The sequence below is a fragment of the Dryobates pubescens genome, chromosome Z (genome assembly GCF_014839835.1).
Source record: "Dryobates pubescens isolate bDryPub1 chromosome Z, bDryPub1.pri, whole genome shotgun sequence".
NCBI lineage: Eukaryota > Metazoa > Chordata > Aves > Piciformes > Picidae > Dryobates > Dryobates pubescens.
The window spans coordinates 119,286,384-119,303,124 of record NC_071657.1 but is presented as its reverse complement, the minus strand read 5'-3'; the positions used below and the strand labels follow the sequence as shown (position 1 = coordinate 119,303,124).

The following is a 16,741-nucleotide window of genomic DNA, read 5'->3' as shown; positions in this document are numbered from 1 at the left end:
ATTTATCTCTGGTCTTCATATTGGCATCTGCATCACTTTGACATATCGACATCACTTAAACCCCCTGCTTACGGCTGTCATGGTGGGGATGGTGGCAGAGGTGGGGGCAGAAGGTCATGGCTGAGGGGGCAGGTAGTGCCCTGCTTGGAACTGGGCCTCTTCACACCCCCTCTGAATACAGCTAGTGGGAAATGAGGAGGGAGAGCAGGAAAGCCACGTTCTCCCAAAGGTCTGTGCAAACCCCCTCTTTCTATAGGGAGTGTGGTGCTTCCATGCATCTCATTAAACCTGCATGCAGCTGCCTTAACCAAACATGCTCTAATTGCCTCTGTGCCTAATGCAGATTGACAGAGCACAGACCCAGCTCTGTTACTCCATAGACATGAGCTGCAATGTGACAAGCAGGTAGTGGAGAAGCAGCATAGAATCACAAAAGCATAGAATCATAGAATTGTTTTGGTTGGACAATACCTCTAAGATCATTGGGTCCAACCATCAGCCTAAACCCACCATGTCTGTTAAACCATGTCCCAAAGTGCCGTGTCCACACGTTTCTTGAGCACCTCCCTGGGCAGCCTGTTCCAATGCCTGACCAATCTTTCAGGAAACAATTTTTTCCTAATATCCAACCTAAACCTCTCCTGGACATTACAGACTGAGGAAACCTTTGGGTGGATGCAAGTTTATCCACTGATCTCTAAGCATACATGGACACAGGGTGCACAGGCAAAGCCCTGACTTCCAATAGGACATCTGCAACTTAAAGATGATCCTTTTTAATGTGAGCTCTATGAGAAAGTCACTTCAAACTCACTGTTCAAGCCTGTCATTAACTGCTGACTACAATGATCTGAAGTCACAAGATGCCAACAGCAGGCTGAATTTAAAAGGGTAGCTGCAATCCAATAAGCTAATGGTGAACCTTTCATCTTCCTACCTACACACAGCGTGCAACTGTCTGAAACATGTAGAGATTGTCCCAGCTCCTTCGTCGTGTATAATAATTCCTTCTTTGTAAAATATTCAGAGGGTTTCAGAAGGCTGAAGCTCCAGCAACAGAAAAGGATGAGTCTATGTTATATCTGCATATGACAAAACAGAGGAGCAGGTGAGGAAGAGGAGAGGAAACCCGACTTCCATTTTCATACGAAACCTATTAAAAATTTCCTTGACTTCCTCATTTAATTCATCTTCTTCCAGCAACTTTAATCTCTAAATGGTTATTGTTAAAAAGAAGTTTGTATTCCCTCAAAAGACAAGAGGGAAAGAAAATTACTTTGTCATATCTGACTGGTTTGGAAAATAAAAAATCCAATTCTGAAGGAGTGCAGATAAGGGAAGAGCTCTGGAAGAGCCATCAGCTTAGCAAACACTAAATAATGAAGGATGCAGAGACTGCCCAGCATGATAAACCACTCCATTAGCAGCCTGGTTTTAAATGAGTGATAATTGTGGCATATCCACAGCTAAAGGTTATTGAATTTTTATCTCTAGGAAGGGGCATTTTGACAGCCCAACCAAAAAGCCACCAACAGGTAGCCCTCTTCTTAGGATATGCCAAAACATGTCTGTACCCAACTACACCCTGTGGTTTCTGAATACTTATAGTTATGCCTACAAAATGCTCATCTGCAGCCAAGGAAGCTTTGCTGGAAAATCTACCAGCCTGTTACAGGGAAGGAATATAAGGCCACCACCACCATGGCGTGGACTTGGTGGAGATACGATGTTTCTGGCATTGCACCAAAAATTCTGGTCCAAACCCTCACTAAGCACTTTGATGATGCCCTGTGTGAGACCAAGATTTCATCTCAGATTTCTGGGACAGAAAAGAGAAACAATCAAAGATCTGGACACGTGTTCTCATCATGAAGTGGCCCTAAATGTGCCACTTAATGGAAGATAAAGTTCCACCACTGCTGCTAGGTAATCAGATTACTTCTCTTGTTCAAGCATAGACATTTCAATGCAGCATCTAGTTCAAGAAGAATAAAGCTGAAGACAAGGTTGCTCAGAGGAATACAACCATCTGCCCAAAGCCAGCTACCCAAAATGTGATCTGAGTGACGGCCCATTGACCTGAATGTGACAGACCACAGATTCCAATTGTCTTGAGCTGGCATGTGTGGGTTTCACATGGGCATGTCTTCCACTCAAACTTACCAATGTTGGCATGACAAAGTTGGCCACTCCTAGGGCAATCTGAATCTGAATTTGGTGAGCTTCAGTGTGAGGCAGAAAACTCCTTTAATTAGCTTTACTTTTGGTTTACAGCTTTACAGTTATTTCCCTCCTTCCCTCTGATGCTCATTAACTTGCTCTGGGCTTCCAGGTCAACAATTTAGATCACAGAATCACCCACTGGCTTGGGTTGGGAGGAACCACCAAAGATCATCTACTCCAACCCCACTGCAGTCAGCAGGGACATCTGCAACTAGATCAGGTTTCTCAGAGCCACAACCAACCTGACCTGGAATGGCTCCACAGATGGGGCATCTACCACCTCCCTGGGTAACCCAGGCCAGGGTCTCACCACCCTCAAGAGTAAACAGTTTCTTCCTTTAGATCCAGTTTAAATCTCTCCTCTTTCAGTTTAAAACCATCAGCCCCTGTCCTGTCAACACAGGTGCTGCTAAAAAGTCTGTCCCCATCTTTCTGAGAGGTTCCCATGATGATACCAGACCTCTAAGATGCTATGACAGCTTTCAGGAGCTGAAGACAGCTCACCATCCTTTTAACAGTAGAAATCAGGGTGATCAAACCACAACAGAAAGAACAAAATTACTTGTTTGACAGTTGAGCATTAATGTTGTATGAATCTTTGAAACAAGAGGTAGTTGTAATTTGTCTTCCTCCCAGCTCAGTCTGAGCACATTTATCACAGATACCACAGAATGCAAGGTTGGAAGGGACCCCAAAGACCATCTGGTTCAAACTTTCTAGGTGATGGTGTAGTTTAAATGAGCTGGCCCAGCACCCTGTCAAGCTGAGTCTTCAAACTGTCCAGTGCAGGGGAATCCACTACTTCCCTTGGGATATTGTTCCAATGTCTGACTGTTTTCATGGGGAAACATTTTCTTTGGGAGTCAAATGGGAACTTTCCCAGGAGTTACTTTTCTCGATCACCCCTTGTCTTTTCCATGTGACTCCTTATAAAACGGGAGTCTCCATCCTTCTGGTAGCCACTCTTTTTTGTACTGGTAGGTGGTAATAAGGTCTCCCCTAATCCTTCTCAATGCTGAACAAACCCAGTTCTCTCAGCCTTCCCTCATATGGTGGCTGTTCCAATCCTCTCATCTTCTGCATTGCTCTTCTCCTCGCCAGGTGAAATGGAAAAAGACAAGTCATTTCATTTTTCCTCTACTGTTTATTCTTGCCCAAAAGAATTGCAATGCCCTCTGTATCACTGTAGTTTGCTGGATTTGCAAATACATCTTACTTCTGTAAGAGACTAAATCATTTGATGTGACTCAGCAAAGATAAAATCACCTTTGCTGCTTGCCCAGACATTAGCTGATGTGTATTGGGCAGACTCTCTGGAATGTGCATAGACAAGATCATCTCTACCCATCAGCTACCCAGGAAAGGGAGGATGGTGCGAAGGACAACGGATTCACCACCTTGACACATACCTAAAAAACTGTATAAAAGACCTGAGCAACTACTGGCTCGAGAGAAGGAAAAGACCAGGGCAATGCTGCTCTGAAGAAAAATGAAGAAAATACCAGGAGAGAAAAGGACAGAAACAGGAGAAAAGATATCACCACATAGCCTGGAGGCAGCAGACCAGGAGGAACCCTCTCTCTGTGTCCGCCTGCTGCAACTCATAGAGCTGAAGAGGCTGCTCAGAGGAGGACTCGGACTTTGGGATCTCTCCCTCCCCACCTCCAGCGGAAGACAGCACAGCCAACAAGGATGACATCTCCTCCATGCCAAAGTGGCAGCACCCTTCCTCCACAGGCCCAAACTGTCTTGGGGGGTGAGGGGTGTGGTAATATAACTCCTTTCCACTTCTCTCTCTGTCTTCTCCCTCTCTCTCTCCCTTCTTCTGTTCCATCCACTTTATTCTGTTAATAAATAGCCTCAGGGCTGTTGATATTTTGGCCTCGTTTGTGCCTCTAATTTCATAGCACGGGAATGTTCAAAAGAACTGAGTCTCTTTCCCTCTCTGGACCGAGACAACTTCCACCACCACCTCTGCCCCATGGCACCACATTTTCCCTCTCCCATGCATATATTACACTCAGCTCTAGTCATGTTCCATTTTTGAGATCTGCTCCACCAGCATTCATTTATAACCACAAGGTCAACAGCCTCTATCATTTCCTAACACTGCTCCTTCTTCCTCTTGTTTCAGATACTCCTCGCATTTGTGTACAGACATTTTAGTGTGTTGGTATAAAGTTATTACAAAGGAAGATGAATTTTTATTGTCAGGAGGAGGCTGCCAAGTGAAATATTACACTTTGTACTTTGTGTTTATTCACTGCTGCCTGTAACAGCCTCACCGCTGCATGAAAGTCACGCTTGTGCCCTTTTTGTGTTTGGAAAGTATTGATTTATTAACAAATCTGAGTTTCAACTAGAACTGAGATTATAAATGATGTTTTTACTCCTAACAACTTTAACTGGCAGAGCACAACTCCTTCAGCACCAGGAACTCTCCCAGTAACTACAGTTCTGCGAATAAATCAGAGAATCACCAAATTGTTTGGGTTGGAAAAGACGTCTAAGACCATCAAGTCCAACTGTCAAACTGACATCACCATGGCCATTAAACCATGTCCCAGAGCGCCATGTCCACGTATTTCTTGAACACCTCCAGGGATGGGGACTCCACCACCTCTCTGGGCAGCCTGTTCCAATGCCTGACCATTCTTGCAGGAAAGAATTTTTTCCTGATATCCAACCTAAACCTCCCCTGGCACAATTTCAGGCCATTTCTTCTCATTCTGTCACCTGACACTAGGCAGAAAAGACCAACCCCCACCTCACTACAGCCTCCTTTAAAAGCCTCCTCTTCTCCAGACTAAACAACCCCAGTTCCCTCTTCTGCTCTTCACCAGACTCTTTACCAGCTTTATTGCCCTTCTCTGGACATGCTTCAACACCTGAATGTCCTCCTTGGAGTGACAATTCAAAGTGTGGCCTCACTAGTGCCCAGCACTGGGGCACAAACACTTCCCTACTCTTGCTGGCTACACTATTCCTGATACAAATCAAGATGCCTTTGGCATCCATAGCCACTTGAGCTCATGCTGGCTCATCTTTAGACCCCTGTCAACCAGGTCCTTTTCCATTGGAAAACTTTCTAGTGTGGAAAATATTTGGGTACTGAACTTGATAGCATTTACCATTGGTTTTGGTATCTTTTATTTCTTTTTTACCAACAGAAGCACACGCTGTGAGGGCACAGCAATTCTTACCACTCAGGTATTCAGAACTCAAAGTATATTAAAACTACCTACAGCATTTTGGGTTTTTAATTGTTAGCTGATTGCATAATCTTAATTATCTTTCTAGATTCCACCAAACTGATCATAGACAGCTGAGGTTTCAAGGACCTTAGGATTTTAAAGAGTTAGAAGAGCTGAAAGGTATAACTCTAGGGTAGAGTTACAAGCCACAGGAAGGATTGTCAGTTAACCAGAGATGCTCTGCTGCCAAGGGACAATTATTTTAAAGGAGATATAACATCATAACTTTATTTAGCACCACCCAAATTTCCCCCATCAATTCCCTGAAAAGAAGTCGGAGGTGATTTTCTCTGCCAAATTCCCATGATAGCTCAGAAGACCTGGCTGCCCTCAGAGGTGCCCTGCTCCTCTGTGGGCACCTTCCCCCAGGGCTCTGCTCCATAACTGTACTACAAACTGCAGAAATATCTGTCCTCACTATTCCCTGGGGGAAGGAGCAAAAGGTGAATCACTGAGAAGGGAAATGATCTCACAAGGGTAGCGTGGGCAATCCCTGACAACCAGGAGCAGATGTGGTGTCTCCAGGGCCTGCTGTCTGCCCTCCTGGCCCCTCTGTTCACCAAGGGTTGCTCCTGCCTTTGCAGGCTGAGCATCAGTGTCCCAGTGACATGCAGGTTAGAACATTTCTCATTAAAAGCAATTCAAATTCTTGACTGAATTTATAATCCACACAGATATTTAAATATTCAGCCATGCTTTGAAGAAAACCAAACCTGCCCCAGCACCTGTACCTGCTCCTGTGCTGTGTCATTAGCAGGGTCAGATGAAAAGTTCTAAGCACTGAATGACTTTTCAGAACTTATGCTATGAGTGGTGCTCCTGGCACTCTCATATGGTGCCCACCACAGCATTCAGTATGAAAAAAGAGATGAAGCTGCTTTGCTTTCTGCTTCCCTCTGACATCAGCCCACTTTGAAATCAAGAACAAAAGATGCCCACTCCTGTTACAGTCCATAATTATGCTGGTTTTCACTTCTAAGACAGATTCTTTTACGGGAGCTACTTACTCTGGGTGGCTGAGAGGTTGGAGAAGGCTGCCTTGGTGCGACCTGCTAGCCATTCCAGGCTCTCATGCATGTTGGCCAAGGCTTTTAGGTCACTGACGTCCCGCAGGATCTCCTGTTGAGGGATGAGTTTATCTCCCAGGTTGCCAATGAGAACTTCTGACTCTTTGCCGAAAGCAGCCCTGAAATGCAAACCAAAGCCACCCTCAGAAAGACAGCACAGGACAATGAAGACACTAGTTGCACCATAGGAAAAGTCAAACCAGCCAAGCATAGAACTGTTCCAGCGTGGGGTCACAAGAATGTCGTATGGTGGAGGTTTTGAAGTCTCATTACAGTGCTTAAAATATCCTGCTGTTCATGACACCTCTCTCTCAGGGAGGATTTTTCTGTCCTTGTCCCTGCATCTACAGTCTCTGAATTTCACCCCATTCCTCATAGTTCCAAACTCCATCTCAATCAACTCCCACACTTCTCCTCCCCTCCCAACCCTGGCACCTTGATGAGACATGAAGGTGCTTCTCATGTCTCCCTGGGATATGTATAAATAACACACGCAGTGCTTTTAATCTTTCCATGCAAATCAGCTTTTCCCATCCCTGACTGACTTTTTTTTCCCCCCACATATCACAAGAAACCTCCTGTGAAACCTGAAGGCTTATCATGACCAAGTGACAAAGAAATGACTTTGACTATCAGCCCATGCATTATTTTACTTGCACAGAGATAGTACTTGCTGAAAACTGATGACCAAGACAAATGTGTTTACCCATAGAAAGCTGAAAAAAGTTATTTTGAGGTGTGTAGCTGCTGGATAAAAAATTGGCTGAAAGGCCAAGTCCGAAATACGACGGTGAATAGAGATAAATCCAGTTGGTGGCCAGTCACAAGTGGTGCTCCCCAGATCTCACTGCTGGAGGCCATTTTTGTTTACTATCTTTACCAATGATCTGGATGAGGGGATGGAGGCATCCTCAGTAAAGGCTGCAGGTGACACTAAGTTGGGCAGATGTGTTGATCTGTTTGAAGGTAGAGATTCTTTACAGAAGAATCTGGACAGGGTGGATTGATGGGTCGAGGTCAGTGGGACGAGGCTCAAGTCCAAGTGCCAGGACATGCAATTGAATCACAAAAGCCCTATGCAGAGCTATAGCCTTTGGGCAGAGTGGGGGGAAGCTGCCTGACAGAAAAAAGAGCTAGGTGTGTTGGTTGACAGAAGCTGAAGATGAGACAGTATGTGCCCAGGTGGCCTTCTTGGCCACCAGCATCCTAGCTTGGATCAGCAATAGTGTGGCCAGCAGGACCAGGACAGAGATCATCGACCTATACTGGGTACTGGTGAGGCCACACCTCAAACCCTTGGTTCAGTTTTGGGCCCCTCACTCCAAGGAGGACAGTAAGGTGCTGAAGCAAGACCAGAGAAAGGCAGTGAAGCTGGTGAAGGTCTGGAGCAGAAGTCCTGTGAGGAAAAGCTCATCCTAAAAGTCTCTTCCAAGCTAAATGATTCTATGATTCAGGTTGGAAAAGACCCTCAGGATCACCAAGTCCAACTGCTACCCCCTACCATTCTGTGATTCTATGACTTTCTGCATACTATGAGGATGGTAAGAATCAGGACATGGTTCCTGCATCAAATTACAAGAGCTCCTGGCTGCAACCAAATGCATTTCATTGTGAGACTCTCAGTGATGGCACATCTACCACGGTCCTCAGTACACTCTTCCCATTATCAGCTTCTCTTTCTGTCAGGAATTTGCATTCCACTTCCATTTAACTTTGCAAATCTCCCCTTCCTGTCATCAGCTCTTTTATGAAGTTACAATGAGGAATCATGCTGCTGAGCATAATAGCTGCAACAAGCTGCAGCAAAATAATCCCATCAGCAGCATTTTAGATCTTATCTAAGCAGTTTTTATTGCCAGTGTCTCCCTAGATTTGTGGGACATCACTGTCACTTGAGAGAAAAAAAAAAGGAAGAAAAGAAAAAAACCCCAAGCCCTGAAATGGTTTTAAATTGCTGAGTTGAATTCATAAAAGGCACAAAATAAAAATAGCCTTCATTAAAAAAAAAAAATCTCTTTGAGGATTTTCTTCTGCTTGACAATAAAAAATGTGCTGCCATAGGCTGTATCCCACATATGATGGTTTGGGAGGACTCCTTCCCCGTTGGATGTGCCTGACTCCAAATCCAGTGGCTTATGGCCGTAGTAATTCAGCTGGTTTTCCTCTCAGTAAGAGAGGGTTAATTTTCATAGAATTGTTTTGGTTGGAAAAGACCTCTAAGGTTTTCAAGTCCAACCATCAACCTAAGACCACCATGGCTATTAAACTATGTTCCAAAGTGCCACACCCCACTCCTCCAGGGGCAGTGTCTCTGCTATGACTACTGGCAACATATGAAAACCTTTCTGAACTTCAGGAAAGACCATAGCAATAATGGACATCAATGAGCTGCATGAGAGGATGGAGAGCACCCTCAGGAAATTTGCAGAGGAGACCAAACTGGGCACAAGTCTTGTGTGGAGCAACTGAGGGAATTGGGGCTGTTCAGTATGGAGAAAAGGAGGCTGAGGGGTGACCTCCTACAACTCCCTGAAAAGTGGCTGGAGTCAGGCAGGGGTTAGTCTCTTCTTCCAGGTAACAAGTGACAAGACAAGAGGAAATGGCCTCAACTTGCCCAGGGGAGGGTTGGGTTGGACTAAAGATACAATTTCTTCCACCAAAGGGTTATTAATCCCAGGAACAGGCTGCCCAGGGCAGTGGTGGACTCCATATCCCTGCAGGGATTGAAGAGCAGTGGAGATGTGGTGCTGAGGGACATGGTTTAGTGGTGACCTGGCTGTGCTGCATTAACAGTTGGACTTTATGATCTTAAATGTCTCTTTCAACCAGAACAATTCTGTAGTTTGGAGCTTCCCTAACTGGGCATTTCTTAGATAGTCATAAAAATCTAAAAAGCTCCGAGGAGTGACGACAGCTGAGCACCATATCCGAAGTGCAAATAAACGTCTGAACCAGGTGGACAAACTCATAGCCAGGCTAGGTCAGCTTTTTTCAGGTAAAGCAAGATCATTCTTTCAAGTAAAACACATTAATGAGTTTTACAGCAAACAAGAAACATCTCACTCAGCTATAGCCACCCACAAACACTAGCATAGCCTCATCCGTTCCTATGGAGTAGAAAACACTTCATAGATCATCTTCTCCTCCAACCAAACCACTCCCTTGGAAAAGTAAGAAATGAAACAGTTGGAGAATTTCTACCTTCATTAACACAACTTTCCAGTACAAAATGCCATAGAAAAAAAGCACTTGTTTTGGGATCCAGAATTTGAGAGCTGTTAAATGTGGAGTCACTACCACACCACTGCCCACACAGTGCCCAAAAAACTGCAATTACAAATCCCATTTTAGCACAGGGACAACTCTGCTGCCTTCCTATACAGAAAGAGAAATGATTTTGGCATGGCTCTGGATGGATACCTTGGGCATGAATAATACAGTGCCGGCAGCTGAGCTGGGGAAAATCTACAACATACAAAGCATGGTGTATTTCCTATTTTTGATCCTGGGAGGAATACAAAAAAGGTCATCTACAGGAAGCTATACTAGAAAATGTTGTTGGGATAAATGTGATTCTGCCACTCTCTTTAAAAGAACATAAGCTTGCATCCAAAGGACAGTAGATATACTAATTGTTTGACTTTAACACGAATCCTTGACTACAAATCCCCCAATTCACCCCTGTGTGAGCTGAAACCTATAACAGAGACAACCTTCAGCAAGAAAGAACACCAGGACGTGCTCAGGGCCAGGTTGGATGGGGCTTTGAGCAGCCTGGTCTAGTGGAAGGTGTCCCTGCTCATCTTTTAAGAGTCTCTTTAAAAGTATCTTCCAAGCCAAACCATTCTATGATTGTAACTAACTCACATTTAGAAGATAAGTTTAAAGAGTTCTGGTGGATTCCTGCAATTTCCTGCTTCTGTTAGCAAGCATCTCCCTGAAGCAAATCTCCATCATTGTCCTGGAAGCTTGCTTGAGAGATTATTCCCTACCTGCCTTTCTTTATTAAATTTGCAAGGCTAAACACTTAATGAGAAGGATATAAAACCACAAACCAACTGCATACCCAACTTTAACTGCTCTCTTGAATACCTGCACTAAACCAGCATCTTCAGCCCTTAAATTCTCACACAGTTTCTCAGGCAGTACCTGTGACATCTGTGTGTATCTAAGACAGAGCCAGCACACACAAAGAGATCTGCATTTCATTTACGAGTTTTTGATGGTTCGGTGGTTTGCATGAACATGATTTTGAAAAGTCAAATTACCTACAGAGATTGCTTTGGACTTAGCCAAAGCTTCTGAGAGCAACAAAAGATCCTGCAGCTCTGGGGGAGAACCCATAGATGGAAATTTCCAGCCACGGAGATGATGTATTTTAGAAAGTGCAAAAGCTTCATAACCATGTGGTGCTCTCCAGGTCTCAGAAATTGGGCCAGCTCTCTTCAGTATCTTTATCAGTGATCTGAACAAGGGGATCAAGTGCACCCTCAGTAAGTTTGGGGACAGCACCAAGTGGGTGTTTTGATCAGCTTGAGAGTAGAGAGGCCACACAGAAGGCTCAGGACTGGCTGAATCAATGAGCCAAAGCAAATAGGATGAGGTTCAACAAGACCAAGTACTGCTGTGTCCTGCACTCGTGTCACAACAAGCCTATAAAATGCCACAAGCTTGGAGAAGAGTGGCTCGAAAGCTGCACAGAGGAAAAGGACCTGGGTGTGCTGGTCAGTAGCCTGCTGAAGATGAGCCAGCATGTGTCCAGGTGGCCAAGAAGGCCACCAGCATACTGGCCTGGATCAGCAATAGTGTGAGCAGCAGGACCAGGGCACAGATCATCCCCCTGGACAGGGCTCTGGTAAGGCTGCACCGTGAATCATGGATTCAGGTTTGGGTCACTCACTCCAAGAAGGACATTGAGGTACTGTCCAAAGAAGGGCAATCATTGAATCATTCAGGTTGGAAAAGAATGTTAAGATCACTGAGCCCAATCATAACCCAGTTACTACGACCACTAAACTATATCCTAAAGCACTACATCTACACACTTCTTGAACACCTCCAGGGACAGTGACTCTACCACTTCCCTGGGCAGCCCATTACAATGCCTGACCACCTTCTCAGTAAAGAAGTGTTTCCTCATATAGAACCTAACCCCTCCCGGCACAACTTAAGCCCATTTCCTCTCATCCAATTCTAGTAACTTGGGACAAGAGACCAACACCAGCCTCACTCCAACCTCCTTTCAGGTAGCTGTAGAGAGCAATGAGATCTCCCTTTAGCCTTGTCTTCTCCAGACTAAACAACTCCAGCTCCCTCAGGCACTCCTCTTATTACATGCCCTCCAAAGCCCTCACCAGCCATGTTGCTCTTCTTGGATCTGCTCCAACAAAGCTGCTGAAGTGTCTAGAGCACAAGTCTTGAGAGATTCGGCTGAGGGAACTGGGTAGAAAAGGAGCTGAGGAGTGACCCTATTGATCCCTGAAAGGAGGTTGGAGCCAGGTGGGAGCTAGTATCTTTTCCCAGTGAACAAGCAATAGGACAAGAAGAAATGGCCTCAAGCTGTGTGAAGGGAGGTGTAGGTTGGGCATTAGGAAAAGTTTCTTCACCAAAAGGGTTGCCAAGACCTGCAACAGGTTGCTCAGGGAGTCCCCATCCATGAAGGGATTGGACAGCTGTATAGATGGGCTGCTGAGAGCCATGGTTTAGTGGTGATCTGGCAGTGCTGAGTTAATGGTTGGACTTAACGATCATAAAGGTCTCTTCCACTCAGAACAATTCTATGACTCCGTAACAGAGGGTTTTACAGAACTGTAAGCAGAGGCACCACTCAGCTCTCCTGTGGCTGCTCAGCTGTGCCACACTCGAGATGGAGATCAATGCTGTCTATCAACTACACTGCAAGGAAAGCAAATTCAGGTGTTTTTCTTCATAGGAGCTCCCTCTTCCTTATCCTGGTGTCTGATGCTGGTGCCACACCATTTCTTTGTCCTTCAGCCCCAGTTCCCATGGGATTTGTGTGCACTGCACAAAATCACAGATGCACAGAATGTTAGAGGTTGGAAGGGATCTCCAGAGATCACGTTCAACCCAGCTGCCAAAGCAGGATCACCTAGGGCAGGCCACACAGGAATGCATCCAGGTGGGTTTTGAAAGTCCAGAGAGGAAGACTCCACAATCTCTCTGGGCAGCCTGTTCCAGTGCTGTCACTCTCACTGTAAAGAAGTGTCTCCTCACATTGAGGTGGAACCTTCTGTGTTCCAGCTTCTAACTGTAGCTCCTTGTCCCATCACTGGGCACCACCAAAAAGAGACCCTCACTTTCATCCTGACACCCACCCCTCAGATGTTAGTAAGTTTTTTTCTCAAGAATAAACAGCTCCAGATCTCTCAGTCTTCTTCACAGGACAGATAATCCAGTTTCTTAACCTCTGTTGGACTCTCTCCAGCAGATCTCTGTCTCTTTTGAACTGGGGAGCCCAAAACAGAACACAGTATTCCAGGTGGGGTCTCAGCAGGGCAGAACAGAGGGCAAGAAGAACCTCCCTAAACCTGATGGGCATTTTTCTTAATACACCCTAGGATGCCATTGGCTTTCTTGGCCCACAAGGGCACAGTGCTGAAGATACTGCAGCAGAGTTCACTCTTAAATCTTGGCATTGTGAGAGCAGGCTGGCTGAGCTAACTTAATCCTCAGATTAATTAAGCACCTCATTTTGTTTCTCTTTGTTAAACCATCTTAATATCTCTCTCTTTTGCTTTTAAGAATGACCAGCAGTGTGTCAGTTTTAGACCCATGCTGTTCTTATGAGTACTGTGCAGGATCTTTGGCATGGCTCCGGCAGGGATGGGCTGAGGGCTTAATTCGCCAAAGAAGTCTTTTGCAGGCAGAGCAGCTTCGCCCTCCCCCCCCTCAGCGACTAAGAGCACTGGTGATGTTTTTATGAAGTTCAACAACCTATTGAGCTAAACTGCCTGGAACCAAAGGGACTGATGACAACATACCAGGCTTCCCCTCACCCATACTTCAGGATATGCAAACCTGAGAGGACAGGAAACTCTTATGGAAGGGAAGAAAGGCCAGGGGAGAGCAAGAGTGATAAATCCAAATGACCTGTGCTATGTTTAAGACACTCTGACCACACCAGAGCTGAAAAGAAGCCAAATGTCCACATCAATACTGCAGAATGAGGAAGGAGGTCTCTGATGTACCTTTGGCAGCTGCTTTACATTCATTTACTGCTCCTCTCTTTTTTTGCTGCCAAGAAGTTAGTGTCAGTTATCCCTTCAGAAAATAATGCCAAGGAAAGAACTCAGTGGGAGGGTACATGGAGATGGAGGAGGTCACAAAGACATCAATCAAGACCCTTAGGAACCCTTCCTGGAACACCCTGACCCAATGAGGACCTCCCATCTCTTCTCACACCCTCTTGATTGCAGACCTCAGACAGGTTCTTTCTGCTAAGCATCAGATGCTTCAGAGAAGAATCACAGAATGGCAGGAGTAGGAAGCCACCTCTAGAGATCGCTGAGTCCAATGCCCCCACCAAAGCAGGATCACCTAGGGCAGCCAGCACAGGAACACCTAGGGCAGGCAACACAGGAATGTGTCCACATTGTTTTTGAAAGTCCCCATAGCCAGAGACTCCACAACCTCCTAGCCTGCTCCAAGACTTTGGCACCCTCAAAGCAAAGAAGTTTCTCCTCATGTTCAAATGGTATCTCCACAGTTCATCTAGTCCAACCTCCCTGCTTAAAGCAGGGTAACCCACAGCAGGTTGTCCAGGATCACAAGGTCCAGGTGGGTTTGGGATCTCTCCAAAGAAGATTCCACAGCCTCACTGGGCAGCCTGCTCCAGGGCTCCAACACCCTCACAGCAAAGATTTTCCTTATATTTATGTGCAACTTCCTGTGGTCTAGTTTGTGCCCACTGCCCCTTGTCCTGTCTCTGGGTGCCACTGAAAAGGGTCTGGTGACATCCTCTTGATCCCCACCTTTAGCTTTGCTGAGCATTGATCAGATCCCCTCCCAAGCTGCTCTTCCCCAGGCTAAACAGCCCCAGGGCTCTCAGCCTTTCCTCCTCACAGAGGTGCCCCAGGCCCCTCAGCATCTTTACAGTCTCTGCTGGACTTTCTCCTTCAGTTCTCTGTCTCTTGAACTGGGGAGCCCAGAACTGGACACAGGACTGCAGCTGTGGTCTCACTAGGGGAAAGTAGAGGTGGAGGAGAACCACCCTTGACCTGCTAGTCACAGCCTTCTTCATGCCTCCCAGAAGACCTGGGATCTTCTTGAGCGTGAGGGCATGTTGCTGGCCCTTGATGACCTTGCTATGCACCAGGACTTTTGGATCAGTAGAATTGTTTATGTATTTATGTTGTGCAAAAATTTCTGTAACACATTCATGTTCTGTTCCTGCATTTCAGGCACAGAGTCAGCCTGAAAATGGTGCTTAAAAACTGCATGTAGGAAGTAGCCAGGCAGACAGATTTCCCCTTGATTAAGTAAAAGAAATTCCCTTTCTGTTCTTATTTACAAAGAAATTGACAAAAGGTGGTTTGCTGCTTCATTATGCACCACAATTTGTTTAACAATCATAAAGAAATCCCTCAAGCACCAAACCCAAGAACCCACGTGGGCTCTTCTTGTAATGGGAAGCCCTCTAAAATGATTTGCTGCCATGAGAACAATAATCCCCAGCCCAGCCATCACTCTGCAGAAGATGCTGCTTCACTTGCTTCAAAGATTCAGCTTCTGAAGGTATTTTAAAAATTCAGGACTTGAAGGACATATCTCATAACACATCCAAACAGCACAGTGGTCCTGATGAAAAGCTGCTGCAAAGGACCCTCAAAGGATAGAAATTCACCCCTTGAACCAACTAAAAATGACCCAGATTTGAGGTTTCCTGGGATTTGGAAATCTTCATCAACAACTTATGCATTGCTATTAGGGACCAGCTCCAAACGGCTGCTGCGAGGTTGCCACACGTGTCCAAAAGCAGACATGGCTAATTGACAATGTGGAGCTCTAACATCATATGCCACCTCCTCCCTTAAATTCATTTGAATATTCTGATCTTGTTGAGGGGGTATGATTCAATTTATCACAGCAGACAAAGGAGTGTCTTGGAGCACATCCTGTGTAGCTCCAATGATGTGATTTAGTGATACACAATCTTGTTAAAGCAGGAGCCATCATTAAACCTTTGTGGGGAAGCTCAATCTCTGTATTTCTTCACCCTCCATCTCAGAATCCCAGCATGGTGGGGGTTGGAAGGCACCTCTGGAGATTATTTTGTTCAGCCCCACTGCTAAATCAGGGTGACCCAGACCAGGCTGTCCAGAATAGAATAGAATAGAATAGACCAGACCAGGTTGGAAGAGACCCTCAAGATCATTGTGTCCAACCCATCATCCAATACCACCTAATCAACTAAACAATGCAACCAAGCATCCTGTCAAGCCTGGCCCTGAACACCCCCAGCGATGGCGACCCCACCACCTCCCCAGGCAGCCCATTCCAGTGGGCAATCACTCTCTCTGTGTAAAACTTCCTCCTAACCTCCAGCCTAAACCTCCCCTGGTGCAGCCTGAGACTGTGGCCTCTTGTTCTGGTACTGCTTGCCTGGGAGAAGAGACCAACATCTGCCTGACTGCCCCCCTTCAGGTAGTTGTAGAGAGCAATAAGGTCACCCCTGAGTCTCCTCTTCTCCAGGCTAAGCAACCCCAGCTCCCTCAGCCTCTCCTCGTAGGGCTTATGTTCCAAACCCCTCACCAACTTTGTTGCTCTTCTCTGGACTCGTTCCAGCAAGTCAACCTCCTTCCTAAACTGAGGGGCCCAGAACTGGACACAGGACTCGAGGTGCGGCCTAACCAGTGCAGTGTACAGGGGCAGAATGACCTCCCTGCTCCTGCTGGCCACACTGTTCCTGATGCAGGCCAGGATGCCATTGGCCCTCCTGGCTGCCTGGGTGCACTGCAGGCTCATGTTCAGCTTGCCATCAACCAGCACCCCCAGGTCCCTCTCAGCCTGACTGCTCTCCAGCCACTCTGACCCCAGCCTGTAGCTCTGCATGGGGTTGCTGTGGCCAATGTGCAGAACCCGGCACTTGGATGTGTTAAATCTCATGCCGTTGGACTCTGCCCATCTGCCCAGCCTGTCGAGGTCCCTCTGCAGAGCCTCTCTACCCTCCAGCAGATC

General features: G+C 46.1%; 1 protein-coding gene across 1 annotated transcript in view; it reads right to left on the bottom strand.

Annotated features, from left to right (window-relative positions):
• EXOC4 (exocyst complex component 4) overlaps positions 1–16,741 on the bottom strand; it is a 488,502-nt gene that overhangs the window by 59,229 nt on the left and 412,532 nt on the right. The window contains exon 14 of the mRNA XM_009900238.2: positions 6,485–6,663. Coding sequence (XP_009898540.1) covers positions 6,485–6,663 — 179 coding nt within the window. The remainder of the gene's footprint in view (positions 1–6,484; positions 6,664–16,741) is intronic.